The 22,340-nt window shown below is 39.0% G+C and overlaps 1 protein-coding gene across 1 annotated transcript in view; it reads right to left on the reverse strand.

The window, feature by feature from the left end:
- Positions 1–640: 640 nt before the first annotated feature.
- Positions 641–22,340, reverse strand: part of rtn4rl1b (reticulon 4 receptor-like 1b) — a 183,819-nt gene continuing 162,119 nt past the window's right edge. The window contains exons 2-3 of the mRNA XM_073817897.1: positions 3,609–4,060; positions 641–3,517 (exon numbers count right to left, since the gene is read on the reverse strand). Coding sequence (XP_073673998.1) covers positions 2,546–3,517; positions 3,609–4,060 — 1,424 coding nt within the window. The 3' untranslated portion in view covers positions 641–2,545. The remainder of the gene's footprint in view (positions 3,518–3,608; positions 4,061–22,340) is intronic.

Here is a 22,340-nt window from a genome sequence, read left to right on the forward strand (position 1 = left end):
ACAGTGGACAGTTTAACTGTTCAGGACAGACAAGGGACTCATGAACAGCTATACACTGATGAAGTGTATGTAAACTTTTGTATGGGGTTATTTTTATAAATTCAACTATTATTTTCACTTGTGGACTAAATGTAAATGTCTTTTAGGTGAAATATCTTATTCAGGTCAGTACTAAATAAAAAATGGCATGCATTTTGTATGATCCCTCTTATTTTGGTCAAATAACTAACATTTTGCAGATTCTGCAAGGTGTATGTAAACTTTTGACTTCAACTGTAGAAAACAATTATTTTAGATTATAATATTTCACAATAATTCAGTTTCATGGTATTTTTAATCAACTAAATGATGCCTTTGTGAGCATAACAGACTGCTTTAAACAGCACACAACTAATGGTTGTTGGTAAGAAAAATAAATATAATATTTTAAAATGTTAAATCAAATTTTTAGGATGATTCAACAAATACTTGTCAAAGAATCACATTTAAATGAATAATTAAGGCAAAGAGAGGTGGAAATATGTAAAAAGGCATCTTCTGTCAGGCCTTATAGACATCTATAAAAACACAAGCAAAGTAAATGCAAACAAACACATTTAACATAAGAAGATATAGATTTTAATATCTTTATAAACGTTTTTTCTTGTTTTTTTGAGAACGACTCGTTAAACCATCAAATCACTAGGATGGAGAGACACAGAAGAGAGAGAAAGGGAGGGACGAGAGGAGACTGGATTGTGCAGTTTAGTCAGAAAATGGTGCCCTACGGACATACTAAATAAATGTATAAACGAAACAAAAAAACACCCCAAAAAAAAAAAAAATCATATTAATAATCAAAATAATAATTGCGTTCTGAAAAGAGGTTCTTCAGAGATTCAGGAACCCTGTTGTAATCAAAAATGTCATTAATGATGTCAGTGTCATAGTACTGATTAATATTTCCATTGCAGATTGTGATGATACAGTTCTCCTTATTTTTACAAAGTGTGTCTTAGAACAGGAGGGACAGTTCTCCTGTACTCCACAGCATCTGTGACGGCAGACCGTCCGTCATCCATAGTGTCCCGAGTGTTCAGGTGATTGTCCCTCTCCCGGACTCCTATTTGCATTCACAGCAGACACTGTAGAGGCAATCAAGCAGGCCTATGGCTCCAAAAGGTCATTGTTTTTGGCCATGCTAAATTTGAAATGTGTTTTTGTCATCAAGTCTCTTAAAGATACATTTAGTTTTCGTGTGTGTGTATTTTTTTTAATTGTTGTTTTCTTTTCTTCTTGTCTGTCTTGTTAAAACAGTTGATTTCACACCGCTCTAAGAAAGAGAGGTGTCTATGTTTTCAATGGCGGGCTTAGGCTGAAGGCGCTTTTCAAAATAGAGTTCACTTCAATTAGACCTGTGTCCCCTCCAGAGTCGGCGCCCCCATCAGCAGTCCATTTCTAAGTCCTCTGAGTCACAGCCAAACAAAACAAACAACACAGAGGACAAGAAACAAACACAACTCTAATTTTTTTCATAGCTTTTTATACTGGACACACGCACGCACACACACAAACAAACGGTGTTGTTTGGAAGCAGATGAGGTAAAATGGGTCTCATTTGCTTCTATAAACAATATAGCAGCTAGTATAACCATTGGCTTTTATGTGATGTTATAAAACAATACAATCTAAAATAAGAATGATTCACCTGAAGTCACTTTTTAGGGCAAAAGCAAAGAAAATATGAAAAAATAAATGTAGGAAGTTATTGAAAGGCAAAAAAAAAATACAAACATCTAAAGTAAAAATAGTGTTGTATTTAGGCCGTAACTTTTCTGAGGTAAGGAGAATGTATGTGCTTATGTACTGGCTATTCAGTTTAGGAGGACTGTTTAGAACACTTTCATTTAGTACAACACTTTTTGTTAGGTAATAATCTATCAGTGAAGAAAGCAAGTCCTACCAATGGTTGAAACTCCTGAACACCAATATATTTGTGCATTTATTTGGCAATAATGTGATATATTTAACACAGGACATTGTACTTATACAATTAGGAGCATCTGTTCCATTTGATGGTCTCCTATGTGTTTGTTTTGTTGTTAGAAATGCTGAAGAAAAATGAAGCTGTAGGACATGCTTTCTAAACACAATCTCCATTTATGTTGCAAGCTTGTGCCTCCTATTACGCATTCTCTCTGCACATTTATTTGGTTATCTGTGCTTTCTTTCATTGAAATGGTTTTCCATCTAGAGGGGTAGACCAGACCAACAGGAAATGAGAAAAAAAAAATTAAGAACAACAACAGTGGCAGTGCAAGCATGTTCAGTTTGCTTCACTATTCTTCTTGTTCCCCAACCCAAATTTGGAGTTTATAACATCCGGTGTTCAGTTTTCATCTATTTCAGTCTAATTGGCAAAGCTCCTTATACAATGTAGTACACATTATCACTCACACATACACATACAAACATACACACATTAGTAGGTCTGGTAATGCTGGAGCTAGAGCTGATCTGAGGACTGTGGCGTATCTGTGATGCCATGATGGTCCAGCATCAGAGTTCAGCGCAGAATGAGCACAAGCAGTCCCAGAATACTAGAGAGAAAGAAATGTGTATGATGAGAGTGTCCCCAGTTGGTGGCTTGCTGGACCCCGCTAGGGGGACGCACAGAGGTCCGAGGGGTACATTTGTGCTTTCTGCGGGTGTTTGAACCATCAGAAGATGTTTCATCATATTTCCCGGTGAAATCAGGAGAGGAGTATTCCTTATCCGCCATCTCCTTTAAGGTGTGGACCTCGTTGGGTCCTTTCCCCTTGCTGCCCCTAACACGTTGACGCGTGCAGTTCCGAGAGCGTCCGGGCCTCTGAGCAGGGACTATGCCTGGAGACCCTCCCGGTCCTGCTTGTACGCCATTTATGGCAGGGGGTGGTTGGGGCAGTGGAGAGGGAGGGGAAGGGTACTGTTCATTCAGTTGGGGGTGGTGTGGATGTGTTTGTGGAGGCAGGGCAGGATGGGGCTCCTGCTTCAGTGAGACTTTATCCGTTCCTGCCCAAGTCTTGGTCTTACTCTGGTGCAGGGACTCGGATCCGGAACAATTCGGGAAGTCCTCTTTCTTCAGCTGCTTCAGATCTTTGCCTGCCAGTTCTGACGGCGCCACGCAACCCACTGACGACGTGGACCCTCGAAACTTTTTGAGCCAGTCCCACAGTGATAAAGCCTTACAGTCACACTCCCAAGGGTTGTCGTTGAGGCGAAGGTACTCCAGTGCGGGTAGCTGGGTCAGGCACTCTCCAGCTAGCTCCGTCAAGGAGTTGTTAAACAAATAGAGGGTAGTGAGACGCCGCAGGTCGTGGAATGCCAAACGATCCACCCACTGAAGTTGGTTGTGGTGGAGTAGCAGCCGGTCCAAAGCCCCCAGTCCTCTAAATGTATTCTGATGCAGGCTCCACAGACGGTTCCCGTGAAGAAACAGGTGGCTCAAGTTGTGTAAGTCCACAAAAAGGTCATCCTGCAGATACTCCAAATGGTTGTCCTTTAGACACAGAAACAAAATAATGGTTATAATTTTCTACTACTACTATAAGACATTCTTTGTTACACAAGCAGTTATGTGAGTGTCTCACCTGCAAGTACAGATACTGGAGGTTGCGGAGACCCTGGAAGATGTTATTCGGCAGTGCACTGAGGCCACAGCGGTATAGATGGAGGGCATGGAGCCGGCCCAGCCCGTGAAAGGTTTCTGCAGACAGTGATCGTAGGTGGCGATTGTCTCCCAGGTCCAGTTCCTCCAGCAAGGTGAACCCTTGGAAAGTAGTTGGTTCGATATATGTGATATTGTTGGAGTAAATCCACAGAGTGACTGTGGTAGGGCTAAAGTGGCCCCGCAGTAGTCGATGGATCTTGTTGTTTTGGAGGAAGATTCGCTCACTGTGGGGAGGAATGCCTTCTGGGACGGACAGGAAGTTGTGGGCTTGGCAGCTGACCGTGCTGGGGGCCATGTAGCAAATGCAGTGACGTGGGCAGGACCAAGAGAGCTCCAGCCCACAGAGTACCAGTAGGAACTCCAGCCCACAGCCTAGAAAGATGTGGAGAGAGAAAGAGAGACTTAGTGTTTGCTATATTAAAACTAAATTTGGAGTCATACATTCTGTATTGTGAAGATATTTGCTGTTTGTTCTTCTTTGAGAAAGTTTCTCCATAACTGCCCCCAGAACTGTTAAAACCTGTGTAAGACAAATAAGCTCAGGTGTCTCATTAAATGTAGACACTATACTTTGAGACTTTTTCCATCCACAGTATTTCCTTTTTTATTTAAAGGTTGTAGTAAAAATGGCCACTTAAAATGAATGATAATGCTGAATGATATTGAGTGTAATATCAAGTAAGAGCAGCACATCTCTGGTTTGGTGACAAAAAGGGTATTTGAGCCTTAATGATGGGTCTGTAGGGATACCCAGTACAAAGAAGGCTGGGAAACACTATAATACAACTAGATCAGGGGTCTTCAAACTCGGTCCTGGAAGCTTTAACTTTCCTTAACACACCTGTCTGGAAGTTTCTAGCATGCCTACCAAAGCCAATAGAAGGCAAGCCTGCTACCTTTAGCCAAAAAAGCATAACAGATAAAGCCAACGCTTTTGTTTTGGGAAAGGAGACCAGAAGCTTTCTTTGAATGGTTGTCAATGGAGGGGATGCTTCACTACGCTGAATAAACAGCTTTTTAGAGGAAACAGCGTATCATTTAATGAATCGACTGCCTATTGGCTAATTTTCAAAAAATTTTACACTAAACAATGCTTTAGGATTGAACTATTATTGTTGTCAAGGCTGTAATGTGACTGATTATCAAGGCACACATGATCCAAGTTGACTGTTACGCTTTCTCTAATAGTAAGTAATATAGACCCTCTCATCTCCCTGCAATAGTAAGAAAATCTCTGTGTCTACTGAGACCTTGATTACCTAGATAGTGTGTTTAATTAGGGTTGAATCTAAACTCTCTAGGACACTGGCCCTCCAGGACCATGTCTGGAGACCCCTGAGCTAGATCATAAAGCAAGAATACATTAAAGAAAACATTATACAGATCTTAGTAAACCTTGGATCAATATAGAATCCATAGTGAACAAATATATATGGAAGTTTGACATTTTGAGACTACTGATGTAGCATGTATTATATACATTTTAATGGCTGTACCGAGCTGTTCAGTTGATACTGTCTTCCCATAAAGATCAAACATCAAGACCAATGTCATCCTCATCATGTTGACACAAGTTCAGTGTCAATAGTATCTGCAAACAGATGCATCAAGAAATGCTAATGTGCATGCCTCAAGGTAAACAATGTCATATACATATGCAATATATATATATATATATATATTAAAAGGGCAGACATGCAAAATTATCAGAACACACCATTTCACTATTGTGTCCTCTCACGTAGGGCTGCAACGATTAATCGAACGATGTTGTGAGGCGCGTTTAGTCAATGAAGCCGGTACTTTGATTAGTAGTAAATCCCCATCACGTGCGTTCAGCTGGAGCGGCAGTTAATACACACAGCCTTAAATCACTGACAAGCCACGCCAAATCGCGCTGAAAATCGAATTCGATTTTGAGCGCGATTTGGCGTGGCTTGTCAGTGATTTACGCTGGGGTGTTTGAATTGCCGCTCCAGCTGAACGCACGTGATGGGGATTTACTACTAATCAAAGTACCGGCTTCATTGACTAAACGCGCCTCACAACATCGTTCGATTAATCGTGCAGCCCTACTCTCACGTCTAGCTCATCAAATTGTGTTTTCTTTAGATGCTCAGAGCCTTGTACTCATGGTGGTAATTATATTCTTTAGAAAATACCAGCTTTGCATGTGATTTGTTTGTCTCTCTCAGGATCCAAAAATGAAAATTGTCATGATTTATCCTCATCTCTGTTCAAAAAAACAGCATATGCTGGTTAGGTAGGTTTTGATGCTGGTATGCTGGTTTAACATGGCCCTTTGCTGGTTTTTACTGGTTTATGCTGGTCCTTAGCTGGTTTATGCTGGTCATTTGCTGGTTTATGCTGGTCCTTGACCAGCAACATGACCAGCATAAACCAGCAAAGGACCAGCATAGACCAGCTAAACACCAGCATCCCAGCATTAAAACATACCTAACCAGCATATGTTTGTTTTTAACAGGGATGTTGCTCCAAATCTGTAAACTCTGTCCTTTTTTTTCATCGAATGTGGAACATATTTAAAAAAAATGGTGGGGTCCAAACAAAACTGGGCCATATTGAGTTTCACTGTATGAAAAAAAGACATCTAGACATGATTCAGAATACCGTCTTATGTTTTCTACAGAAGAAGGGTTTAAAAGGACATGAGGGTGACTATATGACAGATTTTTCATTTTTGGGAAGACTATCGCATTAACTTGCTTAACCACCTTGACGTCTCTGGTGAACCGTCATCTTCTAAAAGACTATATCAAATTTTGTTGAAGCTCATTTGGCCTAAGATGGCCTTTTCAGCAGACTTTGAAAGAAATGAGGTCTGCCCTATGAAACTAAGCCCCTTTTGAAAAGGAAATAAACAATGACAATGAAATAGAATCGCTTTAGAGGTTCTGAGCCCTTCAGGGAAGTGGCAAAATCTGGTATTTTACGAGTATTTATTCTGTCCGCGTGTGTATAAGTCGGGCTCACCCTGCTTCTGCTGAGACTGATCCCAGAGCCTACCAACAACCTCTTGAGTGCTTAGTTAAACCTGTGTTAAGCCTCTGAGAGGCATACAATACCCCTGCTGCTTTCTGACATGCTTCCTTGGAGCCATTTTGTGTAACTTATCCACCAATTCATCTACACACAGAATGGCAGGAAAGGAGAAAATTTTCCACTATTATAAGAGTCCCATTTGCTCACGAGCCGCGGCTTTTCCCCCGCCCTCCTTTTCAAAAATGCATTATTCAAAGCATCATTCCTGTCATTCACTCAAAATTGATTCGCTCCCGCTGCCTCTTAACATCACCATAATCCGCCAGGTTTCTGCCTTCAAAATACAGAGGCTGGAATTACGCTTTTACAGGAGATGAGCGGATATTTATTGGAATAGCTTTCGACTCCAAATGTGTCTAAGCTGTGGCATTCAGATGCAGACTCCGCTGACCTTTAGCAATGATTCCCTGGGCGTCTGATGACAGCGCCCAAGCAGCTTGCCTCACCTGCGCGTCAGCCTCGCTCCCAGAGTGGCCGTGTAATCCCATTTGTCCTAGCGGCATGCCAAAATAAAATATGTCCTCACCAACAGACTAAATAAGCAACCGGAACCCTTCACAAGCTCCCCCCGTGGGCCTTGCGTGTACGTGTGGGATTAACAGAAAAATTGTTGGTGTTCTTGTAATGTCGGTCAGCTACCGTAAACAGTAACCTAAAGCAGAAATACATATTCCTCTACCGTTGCACATATGCTAATCTGTTTTTAGCAAAACTTGCAGGAGCCTGGATATGGTACAAAACTGTATTTCAGCAAAGATGGCAAACGTTTCAAAATATGGCAAAGGTCTGGAGTCTTTTCAGGGTATTGAGCGTGAGGGATTATAGCGCCCAAAAACTATCTCCACTCTAAATCAGACAACAAACTGATGATGTCTGGTTCACAAGCCTTAAACAACTTCAGTGCTGTGTGTTCAGATACGCCGCACATATTGCTGTGGGTTTGAGAATTACCTAGCCGAGAGGAACGGCTCAAAAGATAGATCGTAATAAACTCCTCAATGTTTAAAAGATCCCAAATAATGAGATGTGTAGTAATCCAATATTACTTGAGGTTTTATCCAATCAGTACTGGATATTTTTTCATCCTTTCCCCATGTGTTTTGTTAGTGTGACACCTGTCCTTTGAGTGAATGAGCAAAAGTTCTTTGGCATGTTGCTAACAGAAAGTTAAGCTTCTGGGGATTTCAGCCAAATAAATCGGAAAAGACAAGGCAAACAACTCAGCTTTGGCTGGCAGAGCTGCTAAGCCTTTTCCCTTTATTTTTCTTACTCGCTGACTGTTTACGTCTGTTTGCAGACCCCTTCGCATTAAACTTCGCATATCACATATAATGAAATTCTTCCTCAGCACTTTACATAATAGACTTATTCCGTTGGCGTAGCATTGGCTTTTGTGGAGGCGTATCACCTAATCGCACATACTGTGCTTCCCTCTGTTTGTCTCAGCTTTTGTCACACTGCAGGTGTAATTATTTTGATCAAAATCATTTGTTTCCTTCCGTTTTTATGTATGAAACTTCAACAGAACTCTGTATCACCTTGTAGATAACAGCATGAGTTGAGATAAGGTTTTTTTTTTTTTTTAAATCAACCTTGGATAAAGACACAAGTTATCTGTGGCCCACAAGCTAATCACAAATGGCACACCACCTCTCTCACGTCACTGAAACACATACAACTATATTTTACATTTTCTAAAGAAAATATGAGTTGTTGTTTTTTTTGGCCAAAGTGCGAAAATAAATACATGGCACCATAATGAAATGGTGTTGTGAGTGACTGTCAGGATGATTTCTGGAATGTTCTAAATGTCTTTAGCATTTTACAGCTAACATTCTAAGGCACTACTTGAATTAGCCTCAGTAAGTCTGTCATGCTAGTCTGTAGTTTCTAGGGTGTTCTAAATGTTTTAGTACATATTTCATGTAGTTACTAAGGTATTCTGGGTGTTTAAGCATGGTAAACTGTAGATGCTACAGTGCTCTGACTGGTTTTTAGGTTATCTTGTAGTTTTTAGGGTCTTCTAATTGTTTTGTTTCATGCTTCATGAAATATGTTTCATGCAGTTGCTAAGGTGTTCTGGGTATTTTAGCATGCTAGCCTGTAGATGCCACACTGTTTGTGTAGCATGAGTGGTTTTAACATGTTCCTTTGCAGTTTCTAGGGTGTTCTGAGTGTTTTAATGTGTTGCATGCGGTTGCTTGGGTGTTCTGAGTGTTTTAGCATGCTGGTCTGTAGATGCTAGGGTGTTTTGTGATTTTTAGCATGTTACTTAGTTTCTAGGGTGTTTTGAGTGTTTTAGTATGTTTCATGCAGTTGCTAAGGTGTTCTGAGTATTTTAGCATGCTAGTTTGTAGTTTCTTGGGTATTCTGAGTGTTTTAGTATGTTTCATGCAGTTTCTGGGGTGTTCTGAGCGTTTTAGTATGCTAGTCTGTAGATACTAGGGTGTTCTGATTGTTTTATAGCATGTTACTTTGTATTTTCTAGGGTGTCCTGAGCATTTTAGTGTGTTGCCTACAGTATAGGCTGCTTTGAGTGTTTTAGCATGCTAGTCTGTAGATGCTAGGCTGTTCTGAGTGTTTTTTTGTGTGTGTATTTGTAGATTTTAGATTGTTCTGAGTGTTTTAGTGTGTTGCATGCAGTTGCTAGGCTGTCCTGAGTATTACTTTATTGTTCCTAGGTTTTCTAAGTGTGCTTTGTCTTAGTGTGCTAGTATGCAGTTGCTCGAGTGTTCTGAGTGTTTTACCATGATAGTATGCAGCCCCTATGGTGTTCAAAGTGGTTTTTAGTTCATTATTTTGTAGTTGCTAGGTTTTCCAAATGGTTTAGTGTGCTGGTATACAGTTGATAGGGTCTACCAAGTGTTTTAGCTTGCTAGTCTGTAGATGCTAGGGTGTTCTGAGTAGATTTAATTTGTAACTTTGTAGTTTCTTGTGTGTTCTGTGTGTTTTAGTATGTTGCATGCAGTTGCTAGGCTTTTCTGAGTGATTTTAGCATGCTAGGCTGTTTGGAATGGTTTTAGCATGTTACTTTGTAGTTACTAGGTTTTATACAGTTGCTAGGGTGTACCAAGTGTTTTAGCATGCTAGTCTGTAGATGCCCTGCTGAAAAAACAACAACAATAGAAACCATCACAGAATTTATAATTGTTTTACTGGTTCTAATGGGAATTGCATTGGTTTTAATAGAAACTGTAACAGTCCCTGTGGGTCTCTACTGGTAATTTGTCCCCTTCTATTGGTGGCTTGTTAAAACCACTAAATCCTAATGGAATATGTCCCAAAACCCACTACAATAAACAATTCTTAAAATATTTGAATGGTAAATTGTTGGTGGTTTGCAATGTGTGCAATGGTATTTGTGGTGGAAACCATTAGAATTTCTGTGATGGTTTTTACTGTAGTTTTGGCATGCAGTTGCTAGGCTTTTCTGAGTGATTTTAGCATGCTAGGCTGTTTGGAGTGGTTTTAGCGTGTTACTTTGTAGTTGCTAGGTTTTCTGAGTGTGCTTTGTGTTGGTGTGCTAGCACGCAGTTGCTAGAGTGTTCTGAGTGTTTCAGCCTGCTAGTATGCAGTCCCTATGGTGTTCTGAGTGGTTTTAAGTTTATTACTTTGTAGTTGCTGGGTTTTCTGAGTGGTTAGTGTGCTGCTATGCAGTTGCTAGGGTGTTCTAGGTGGTTTCATGGTGGTTGCATGCCTACTGGGCCAAATCAAAAAAGCCTACCCCAAATCTCTATCATATTCTCGTCTCTAGATATAACTCGGGTCCCTCTGTCAATATAACTCTGAGGGATTTTATATATGTAGGCTTTTATTCAGCTCCTATCCTTTTCTATTTTACTGTTTGAGTGTATTCGTCTCCAAATCACGCCAGCCCTGAGATGCCAGGTATGCATTAGCTTGGTGTTATTTTGGTGAGGCTTTTTTTGTCGTCTTTTCTCCACCTTGCATTACTAAACTAACTCCAGAGAGATCTGCTGCCTCACACCTGTCACCTCCCTGATCCTGGTCCTCTGTGAGCCCTCTTGGATCCCTTACACACAGCAATTTACACCCTTCTCATCCAGAGACAAGTCGAGAGAGAGAATAGGAGAGGCAGGATATTTTTAGTGTTGTGGAGAATGGCAAAGGGCAGTAGCAGGATGAGAGGTAATAACGAGGAGGAGGGATGGCACAGGGGCCGAAGGGTTGTCATTTACTGAATACAGAGGATGTGGATGAGTATTGTCATATAATTTTTTTGCTCGCAATAAGCCTGTGTCACCAAATCAAGTTAATACGACTGTTTTGACCACTCCATAGCGCTTCGGTCAATAACACCAATCCTAGCTCCCGAAACTCGAAGAGGGATTACGCCTGTGGAACAATGGAAGTCATGTTGTTGTGTGTGGCATTTTCCATGGTTTCATGTTATTGTAAGCCGCCAATCTCAGCCAGAACACTTCCTCAGTTCATTCTCTTATTCTTTCTTTCATTGTCTGTCCGTCTATTCTCAACCCTTCTATTACTGTTGAAGGCTTGTTAAGCCGAGGCTGATTAAATGGCCTGCAACCGGGCTCGATGTTTGACCTTGTGACCCCACGGTCACCATGCCTTTTCACACCATGCAGATTTTAAGCGTGGAAATAAATAAATAAATAAATAAAGGCATAAAACAGAATGGCTTCGGTCCCCAGACAGTCAGCGCAAAGTAAGTGCGCGGAATATCAATGAAACATAGTTCACACTAAATTCGCCCTCATGAATAACACATGGTTGCTAATAGGAGAGAAATGGTCCGTCTGTTTCCCTGCGTGACTCTGCCCACCATTACACTGGATAAACTCAATTTCCTGTTTCTCTCTAAGGACCCAGATAAGCACTTGGCTGTTTGTTGCCTTGCTCGCGCAAGTCCGCAAATGACATGCTTTCACATAATAGGTGTTCATGCTGATGTTCGCACATACACACGGTGTTTGACAATCAAGCTAATGGCAAAGCAATAAAACTCTGCATTGATTGGTTTGAGTCTTGTTTGCATAGCCAAAGGGAAATCAAGTGAGTTTTTAGTCATTGCAGACGTTATTTTCTAAGTTAAACTGTGGTTATGGTTAGACAGACATTAGATGAATTAATCATAGACTGGGAGGTTAAAAAATGATCCCAGGCTGTTCCTGAACAAAAGTGTAGCATTTGCTGTGTCACACACAAAAGCAAGATTAATGTTCTGCTGACATAATAGGCAATTTCTTCTTTGTCCTTCTGACACATTTAGACTTAACCAGAGGTCTTCAACAGGGTCTGCCAGTTTTTGTTGTGAAAATATGCGTTTAACAAAAGCTAATGTTTACAACTTCAGCTTATTTACAGTGGCATGTGAAAGTTTGGGAACCCCTTGAAGAATTTTTTTATTTAGTACTGTCCTGAGTAAGATATTTCACATAAAAGATGTTTACATATAGTCCACAAGACAAAACATAGCTGAAATTATTCAAATATTCCCCTTCAAAAGTTTGAGAACCCTTGGTTCTTAATACTGTGTGGTTACCTGGATGATCTGCGACTGTATTTTTTTTGTTTTGTGATGGTTGTTCATGAATCCCTTTGTTCTGACCACTATTCTTCAGAAAAATCTTCCAGGTCCTGTGAATTCTTCAATTTTCCAGCATCTTTTGCATATTTAAACCCTTTCCAGCAGTGACTGTATGATTTTGAGATCCATCTTTTCACGCTGAGGACATCTGACGGACTCACATGCAACTATTACAGAAGGTTCAAATGCTCACTGATGTTCCAGAAGGAAACACAATGCATTAAGAGCCGGGGGGTGAAAACCTTTTGAATTTGAAGATCAAGGTAAAGTGTACTTAATTTGTCCACCGGGAAACATGCAAGTATCTTCTGTTTCTTCCGAAGGCCAGTACTAAATGGGAAAAAAAATTATGTTTCAACTAAATTTGGACATCTTCATTCTGTTCAAAAGTTTTCACCCCCTGGTTCTTAATACGTCGTGGTTCCTTCTGGAGCATCAGTGAGCATTTGAACCTTTTTTAATAATTGTGTTTGAGTCCCTCAATTGTCCTCAGTGTGAAAAGATGGATCAGTGTCATACAGTCACTGCTGGATAGAGTTCAAATATGCAAAAGATGCTGGAAACTGAAGAAACTACAGGACCTGGATGATTTTTCTGAAGAACAGTGCTCAGTTTTACAGTTTAACAAGGGACTAAAACAAAACAAAACAAAACAAAATGTAGATTATCCAGGAAACCACACACAGTATTTAGAACCAAGGGTTCCCAAACTTTTGAAGGGGTTATTTTAAATTTTTTTAGCTGTTTTTTGTCCTATGGACTATATGTAAACATCTTTTATGTAAAATATCTTACTCAGGACAGTACTAAATAAAAAATAACATGCATTTTGTATGATCTCTCTTATTTTGCTAAAATTATTCACATTTTCACAGATTCTTCAAGGGGTTTCCCAAACGCTTGCATGCCACTGTATATTAAGTATGACTCATTTATGAATCACTTTAGATGTACAAAGTACAGTATGTAAATACATTAATAGCATGATTTTATAGCCAAAGCTTCCTCAGAGAGGTCCTTGCCCCGAAAAAGGTTGAAGGCCGCTGGTCTTTATGTGTCAGGTAATTTGTTAAAGATATAAAGGTCAGGATGAGCTGTTTTAGGGAAAGAAAAGTACCACAATGTCATCATGTCGCAAGGTCGCTTTGGTGGTGAGAAAACCAATTATCTGGAAAGCGAGGCTGATCTCGGCAGACCTTTATCGGAGAAGTGATTGAGGCTTTAGTGTGTGAATAACCAACCACTGTACATTGAATAATCAGATTTCATTACGATCTACATTAATTTAGGTGACATTTGTTTGAAGTGGCTATTAGTTTCGTGCTGTGATTAATTGCAGCAATTAGAGCTCACATTGACTTTATTATATTTATGTGATCCACTGCCGTAATATGACATGGTGCTTCTGTTTCCCCCAAAACAGACCCACCCTGAGCTTGCTAGTTAGCGATGAGCTTATGCTAGCTAATGTAACAACTATTTATCTCTATATGAAATGACAAGCTGTTTATTTGCTTTTCATCACAGCAGCATGCTAGCCTAAGTTAAATCCCTTCATATGAGCGAGAGAGAGATGAGCTGTTTATTATTTATTAAATGAGATATTGCACTGGCAACATTCTGTTGTGCTTAATTAATGACAACAATAATGAAAGGCTGAGATGTCTGATAATTAATAACTTTGTGTTTCACTGTGTGAGCGCTTTGCTATTTTTGTCAGCTTCATATTTTTTAAATCGTCCTCATTAATACATGGCTGTATTTCCGTCTCATAAATAGAGCAAACCCCTCAAAACCGTGAAGGCATGATGCAATATATGGGAAAATATAGCACACACATGTAAATAAATAAATAAATGAATACATAAATTATATACACTAGAGCTGGCCTTGTTACCAAGGCTGAATTTGTGTGAAAATACAGTAAAATAAACAGTAATAATTATGTTTTATAGTGTAATTAAAGCTTCTTTAGTCTTTACTGTCACTTTTAATTTAATGCAACCTTGCAGAACAAGTATTAATACATAAAAATTCAGTTTTTGTCCTCCATCAACCACAACTGTGAAAAGTAAATCTTTGTGTGCACTTCTAACCTAACCATACTAAAATTACTCAATATTTTCCTGAATAATGGCTTTGTTCACTTCCGTTGCATTTTAGGATTACAGTTAGTCTGTTGTAATTATTAGCAATTAGGTAATTATACCAATTGTGTCAATGGGAAATCATAATTTAGATGATAAGCTTGGCAAGCGAGTGCAAATGTTGGGGAACGTGAACAAATGTGCCCACAAGGATAGTCACAGAAAAATCACTTAGACAAGGCAAGTTTGTTTATATATTTCTAGCACAGTGGTAATGTAGTGCTTTGCATAAAATGATTAATCAGACATCACGTCAGTTTTGAAATTAACTTAACATTAAAAAGTATGAAGGACGTTAATTTAATTAAACTAAATGATTGAGTGATTTACAGTATACACACCTACGTGGTTCAAGGAAAATGGCTTAATGAATATATACAAAATAATGTTGTAATTCAAATCTTATAAATGCCAAGTGTCTTAAATGAGGCTATGTTTAGAGTTTGTGTGTTGTCTGATTCATCCACTTGTGTTTTTCTGACCATAGCATTCATGTTAAGGGTCACTCTCCTAATATTTTCCCTCAATCAATAATGCACACATTGCCTCTTAGGAAAGTAAGACAGCAATTATACTGTCTTGGCCTGCTCTTCAGTAAAAATAGCACTTGTTTTCTATGGTTGTTTTATTTGCAGAGTGATTACAAAGTGGCTGTTTAGAGAACTTAAGTCTTGAGTGTTTCTGTGCACGTCCTTAAACTCGATGCAGCAGGACAGAATATAAAACAGCTTTCCATACTCTATTGTGTATTTAAATCACAGTATCAGATTGTATCATATGCATATGCGATACATATAAAGGTTGATTTATACAGCATAGATTGGGATGGGCCAGCATAGGCTGCTTTTCAGTTCCAATCCTTGATTTCCTGCCAAATAGAGATTTTAGTGCTAAAAAGGTAAGTCCCAGTTGCCATATTAACCATCCTCCACCAGACTGACTAATACGGCAGAGGTGGTGCTGGCACCGATCGCCCATGAGGGAAACCCTGTGCTTTGCCAACTGCTGTCTGAGCTAAGTGGACAAGATTGGATGTTTTATTATCAATGTTTTTTTCAGCGCTTGATTTTTACGCTTCTGTTGTGTTGTTGCGGGTTGAAAGTCAGTGCATTTAACAGTTTAATTGGTTTGAGATGCCAATAGATCTGTCTGAGATTAGAGATAGCCTACTAAATAAATATCTAAGAGCGAAAGAGTGACTTAGGAAAGATGTATATAATTAGGCTGTTGAAGTTTAAATTGTCCATAATTTACTTTCTTTTATATACATTCCTGTTGCTTTGCCTCTCAAAAGACTTTCTTTTTTGACTTTCATGACCAAGGTCATTCTGGCTAAATTGCAATTTAGGCATTGTTTTGTATTGTTTGTCATAATGAATGCAAATATATACAAGGCTTTTAAAATATTGTCAGTGAATAGACATTTTAAAAGGACAGTTCATCCAAGAAATCAGTACATGTCAGAAGAAAGAAATGACTTTCTTTTTTTGACTTTCATGACCAAGGTCATTCTGGCTATTAGTTAAAATTGGAATTTAGGCATTGTTTTAGACTATTGTTCGTCGTAGTGAATGCAAATATATACAAGGCTTTTAAAATATTGTCAGTGAATAGACATTTTAAAAGGACAGTTCATCCAAGAAATCAGTAAATGTCAGAAATGTCATTTCAAACCTTGTATGACTGGTTTTCTTGTGCACAAGAAAAAAAACTTATTTTGCCCTCAAAATGAAAAATGAAAGTAATTTTTGTTCATATAATAAAAGTTAGTCCATGTACAATGAAAGACTTTTATTGTATGGTAGTGCTAGGTGGTTTGACCAAAAATCTGTATCACAGTTTTTCTTAGGATTTCTTTTCCCTGACTGTGCCTTTATATTAACCAGAATGCATGAAACAGCTGCAGAACCACTGCATTATTATCACATATGTAAAATATACCATGAGCAGTTTTTGATGTAAATTAGATTGTATTGTTTTCAAATTTAAAGCCAAAATAGAATGGTCTGGTCATAGCTTTGTGAAATTCTACCACATAAAACAAAACAAAAACAGCAGACAGGCTGAATGAAAATGCAATTCTCTCTTTGACAGCAGGTGGCGCTTATGGAACAGCAGCAATACAGTCTTTCCTTGTTTACTGCTGTAAACAAAGCAGCGCTGCTTGTAAATACTACATTAATATGTGTTATATAAGACAGTCAGTTCCTCTCAGAGATACATTCATATAAACCTCCAATTAAATATTTAAAGGTGCAATGTGTAATATTTAAGATGATCTCTAGACAGAAATGCAATATAGTATACATAACTATGTTTTCAGGGGTGTATAAAGACCTTACTTAATGAACCATTATGTTTTTATTACCTTAGAATTATCAGCTTATATCTACATAGACCGCGGGTCCCCTCACATGGAAGTCGCCGTATTGTTTCTACAGTAGCCCTAAACGGACAAACTGCTCTACAGATCGCGTTTCATCACTGTTGTTCTAGCGGAAAAACACTGACACAATGATGAACATGTAACTGTAATATTCACAATAACATTGTTTTATTGAATTATTAAGTAAATACAATTCCTTAATTTACGTTTAAAAAGAAACCTAATTACTCTTTGATGTCTAAAACGACGACATCTTAATCCCGTGTGGGCCACCGTAGCTTCTGTAAAGGGAGGGGTGAGCGGTGGACGGGAGCCGTTGGTTGCAATTCACAATCTCACCACTAGATGCCGCAAAAATCTACACACTGCACCTTTAAGATTTTCTTTCCAATATTGAGTAATGTCATCAATCGGCCATATTGGCGGCACTGAACGTAAATGGTGCCACTGAACCGAACCGAACAGAACTGCTGATTATTGCTGCTGAAAATGGTCACTTATTGTCATGTTTTGGGCTGTACTAATCGGTCGGACCCGGAAAAACATTTGGAGTACTATAGACTGTGGAAAAAGCTATCTGAGGAACAAAATGCGTTTGTGGTTGGTCAAACTAAACTAGGATTTCCAGAGCAAGAATCTTGACAACAACGTGTTTGTTCTTATCATTTCCGGTCAGGTAGGTGAAATATTAGACTAATATCTTAATTAATACTGCTCATACGTATCTTTACCACCTATTAACTTTGGTTTGTCAACATTTTGTGCCCTTTCCAGCTTACTAAGTCCTTCTATATATGATTTAGCAGCTTTCACACATTTTGTCCATGAACAATGTATTCAGTACATCAACCACGCAATCCATGCTGTTGTTTACATCTGAGTATCTCCAATATGGCCGCGCATCTGGGTAACGGACCAAACAGTGACTTAAGTGCAAACCATCTATTTTGCGCATTGTAAACAGTGAGCTGATCTGCCAGCTACAGTATTTTGTCCTCTTTTGGTATGTCAGTTTTCTAAAAATTCAGATTGTGTGCATAATTCAAACTTGTTTACCGAAGTGGTTTGAACAAAATTCATACAGGTTTGGAAGACATAAGAAGATGAGAGATGAGAGATGTTTTAGGTCATAAATGTTAGCACAAATGCAATAAAATGCATGGAAATAAAAGAGAATTATGAAAAAATTGAAAAAAAAAATGAGTTGTGAATGTGTCAGCTGCCTGTATGACTTGGATTACACCACAGCCAAACATACGCACACACAAATCCAAACATAGAAGGAGGGAGGGATAGGAAAAAGAAGGAAAGCGAAAAGCTGCTCTGGTGACAGCAGCAGTTTCAAGTTGAGGAGCTAAAAATAATTGGTCTAAACAAACAGCCGCCATATGGGGCATGTAAATAATAAAGAGAGGGATTTGAGCGGCGCGTGCAGATGAATATACAGTGTTGTCAGACGAGGATTTAGGAGGTTACGAAAATGCAGAGGCGGACAGCTGAGGAATCCACAGATGTTTAATACCTGGATTTTAATTATGGGAATTTAATAGATGTCATGGTGATGTTAATTCTATTTACTTCTATTGAGAGAAGAGTGAGGGTTATTGTTTTACGCTTTGTTTAGTTTGTGGGGCCTTGGAGTCATTAGAAAGAAGTGACGGGGGCGTCAAAACGTCCCTTTGGTCCTGCGCAGCAATCAAGCCCTGGACTGCATCCTTTATCAAAGAGATGCTTTGTGAATGATGATTCTGCAGTTTGAGAAGCCGTCTATCACTGCATTCCCAGTCCGGCCATGTATAAATCAGATTGTCACACCCAAGCAATGTTGTCTGCATGCACTCGTGCCACTGTATAACATAATTAATAGAGCGGTTGTATTGAGACCTTTATGTTTAGCTATAACTCACAGAGCACAAAGTATAGGATTGCTGTGCAAGGGTGGCATCTGAAGGCTGAGTTTTACATCCAGCACCTGGCCTTTTTCAGAATGACAAGCTGCAGGATGTTCTTTTGTCTTTTAAAACACATTCGCACTGAGCTATGTTGAAAAAGGTCACGTTTTGCAATTCAAAGGTTGTTTGTTAATGGATCATATCAGGGCTAAATATCTACAACTCACTTTGACATCAATTCATCTTACCTCCTTTAATGTTCAGCCTTATTCAATGGCTGGTTAATACAATGCCTAAGGACATGTATAGAGCGCTTTTCAAAGAGCTAATTTTCCACTCGTCTCTAATTTAAATTTAAAGCTTGATGTTAGCCATTGATCAGCCAGACACAATCATCTGTTATTGGCCCGCCGTGTTTCCGCCGCTGTATTCTCACTGGTTGAGCGCCGGCGGACACACGTCGCGCTTACCGAATGAACTGTCGGTAAAAGGTTTTTGTGATGAATGATTTACAGCTTGAACACACCTCGCTCAAGGCAGGCCAGCACACCCCAGTCCTGCTGCAACCGAAGGGGCCAATTTTCCAGCTCACTTCGTTTTAGTATTGGCATCCTTCAACACATTTCTGAGGCTGCCTTCAAAGAAAACGGCGCTCCTTCACATGTGCGTGCCCATGCTGCATGCCGTGCAAGCTAACTATTCGCATGGCCCAGATTTGGAGGCAATAAATTATGGAATAGTAGTGGATTTTACTTTTTTTTTTTTTTTTTGGCAACTCATGTCTAAGTAGGCAAGGCCCAGCACAAATACACACACGCTTACAGTAGTTCACACAAAAATGAAAATGCTGTCATTATTTAATTACCTTCATGTTGTTCCAAACCTGTATGCTGTGAGAAACTATGTGAGTATTATATTTATATATGTTCCTGCTCCTTTTTTTATGCATAAATCATGAGAGCATTTTGCTTTGCTTCTTAAATGACTTATATATGAGGAATATCACACTCGTAATTGGCTGTAGATAATCAAAGCGTGCCGGTAAACAGCCATATCGCACAGCTATGAGTGTAATATTGTGTTTACACAACAGTTCGATGGCATGAGTGTGTAAATACATGTGTGTGAAGCTTTAACAAGCTTGACAGTTTAACAGCTGAGGCCAAACTGCCATTACCAATTTGAAAACGTCACTTTAGAACTAGTAACAAAGTAACGTTGAGTTGCTTCATTGGAAACTGTATTAAAAGCTCACTGCATTATGTAGAATATGATGATGAGAGAGATGGACTTGAGCGAGTGCTATTACCTGCATCTGATACAGCATTCACTCTTCAGCTCAGTCTCATATTTACAATAAAACATTTGTTTGAATGTCTGCTGAGAAAAGCGATATCTTTGTCGTACTATACTTTCATCTGTTAAGAGTGATTTCCGATGACAGCGCTGTTCAGTGCATTTGTTGGCTGCTGAGTTGTTGAAAGTAAAAATAACTCCCTTGTTTACAACCCTGGTTCAGTCTCTTTCAATATAAAAGTCTTCACTTCCAACTCGTAAAAAACAATCTCTTGTCACCATCTAATGGCAGAACAATGTAACTAAAACCACCATCACAAAAACCCACACTGTTTCCCAGTACTAAATACTATTATTAAATACTACTCTTATTTATATAAAATGTTGTTTATTGAATAATAATATTTAATAAACAACAACAGCCATTATAAAAGTTGCTAGGCAATTCAGTCAAAAGTACAAAGGTAGTGCTCTGATATACAGCATTAAATTAACATAAAATATAACGTGATAAGATTTAGCCAAAACTTTTTGCTCTGGAACAAATAATTGATTTATAAGACTAAATACTGCCTGTTAGATTTACCCAAAATGAATTATATTTCATGTTTAACCACTATAGAGACATCTGAACTAGCGGCAAATTCCAAAAGATCTGGCCGAGGTAAGGCTCCTCTCAGTGCTTTCGGATAATGAGTGGTGAACGGCCGCTGACACCCTGGAGCACACATCTCCTCTCAAATTTTTAAAATAGGTGTTATCTTTATTAGCAAACCACATATTTGAAATCTAAACAACTACATTCTCTACAACTACAAAAACAGTATTTTTTTATAAAATTATAATGGATTTGGGTGTCTAACATTACGCCATGTGGTCTTACAAGAGACTTCTTTCAAAAATATTAAAACATTTTACTGACCCTGAACTTTTTATTTATTTACTTACTCCATGAACTGTGGTTGCATCATGGTTGAAAAATGGAAACAAATGGAATTAGAACCAAAATAATAATGACCAAATAAGGTCGGAACTTTCATTTTTGGGTGAACTTCCCCTTTAAGTGCAAGCAATTAGAAACTAGCCGTATCAATAGGAGCTTTAAGGCACTCTTCTTAAGAGAAGTCAAGCAGCAAATTGCTAATAAAAACAAGATGCACTATCAGCTCATTAGTTCAAGTGTGAAAAAGATATCTGTAAGAGCAGCCTGTGGGATCCTCACTGCAGAAGCACAACACATTAGTCTTGACAGCCGGCTTGCTGCAAGGAGACCCCAGACCTGCTGCTCTGACCTCCCCACTGACTCGATCACAGTTACGGCCATTAAAAGGGTTCCTGTTCGCACAAATTGCACTTATAACACCTTTGCTTCAACATTCTTCGCAGTTCAATGCCAGCATGAATGCCAGAGTGACCACAACTATGCTCTTGAAACTCTGCGTGCGTGCATGTCTTTGACAGCATGAGCTTCTTGCCTATTGCCAGATGTCACTGATGGAACTTAATGGACGATGACCCACAATATTCTTGTCACCTGCAGTAGCAATGAGATGGATGGGTTCATTGTGTTGACATGCCAACGTCAGGGGTCGTGATTTATAACCCTTGTTCCGTGAAAAGATTTACATGATGCAACATTCATGCACTATGTTTATTTGAAGCATCAACAAATGTGAATCTCACATATCCTGGATTTTTATGCAGGTCTTTCTGGAAAGCTATAAGCCTAATTCAAAGGGATAGTTCACCCAAAAATGATCTTTAATTACTCACCCTCGTGCCATTCCAAATTAATAAGACCTTTGTTCATCTTCAGAACACAAATTAAGATATTTTTGATGAAATCCGAGAGCTTTTTGACCCTCCATAGACAACAATGTAACTGAAATGATCTCAGGCCCAGAACCGTAGTAAAGACATCAGTAAACAGTCTATATGCGGTCAGTGGTTCAACCGTAATTTTACAAAGCTCTTTTTTGTGAGCAAAGAAAACAATGACTTTATTCAACATTTCGTGGAAAACATTGCTGTCTATGGAGGGTCAGAAAGCTCTCAGATTCCATCAAAAACATCTTAATTTGTGTTCTGAAGATAAACGAAGGTCTTACAGATTAAGAATGTCATGAGGGTGAGTAATTAATGCCAGAATTTTCATTTTTGGGTGAACTATCCCTTTAATGGTTCTGGTCATGTTCCTGATGTTGTCATTTAATTAAAGTCTCTTTAAGGCATGTCGGTTCACAAATATTAGCACTTTGGGAGCACCACTCAGCCAGTCACATTAGTAATACAGACG

This window comes from Garra rufa, chromosome 14 (genome assembly GCF_049309525.1).
Source record: "Garra rufa chromosome 14, GarRuf1.0, whole genome shotgun sequence".
In the NCBI taxonomy this organism is placed as follows: domain Eukaryota; kingdom Metazoa; phylum Chordata; class Actinopteri; order Cypriniformes; family Cyprinidae; genus Garra; species Garra rufa.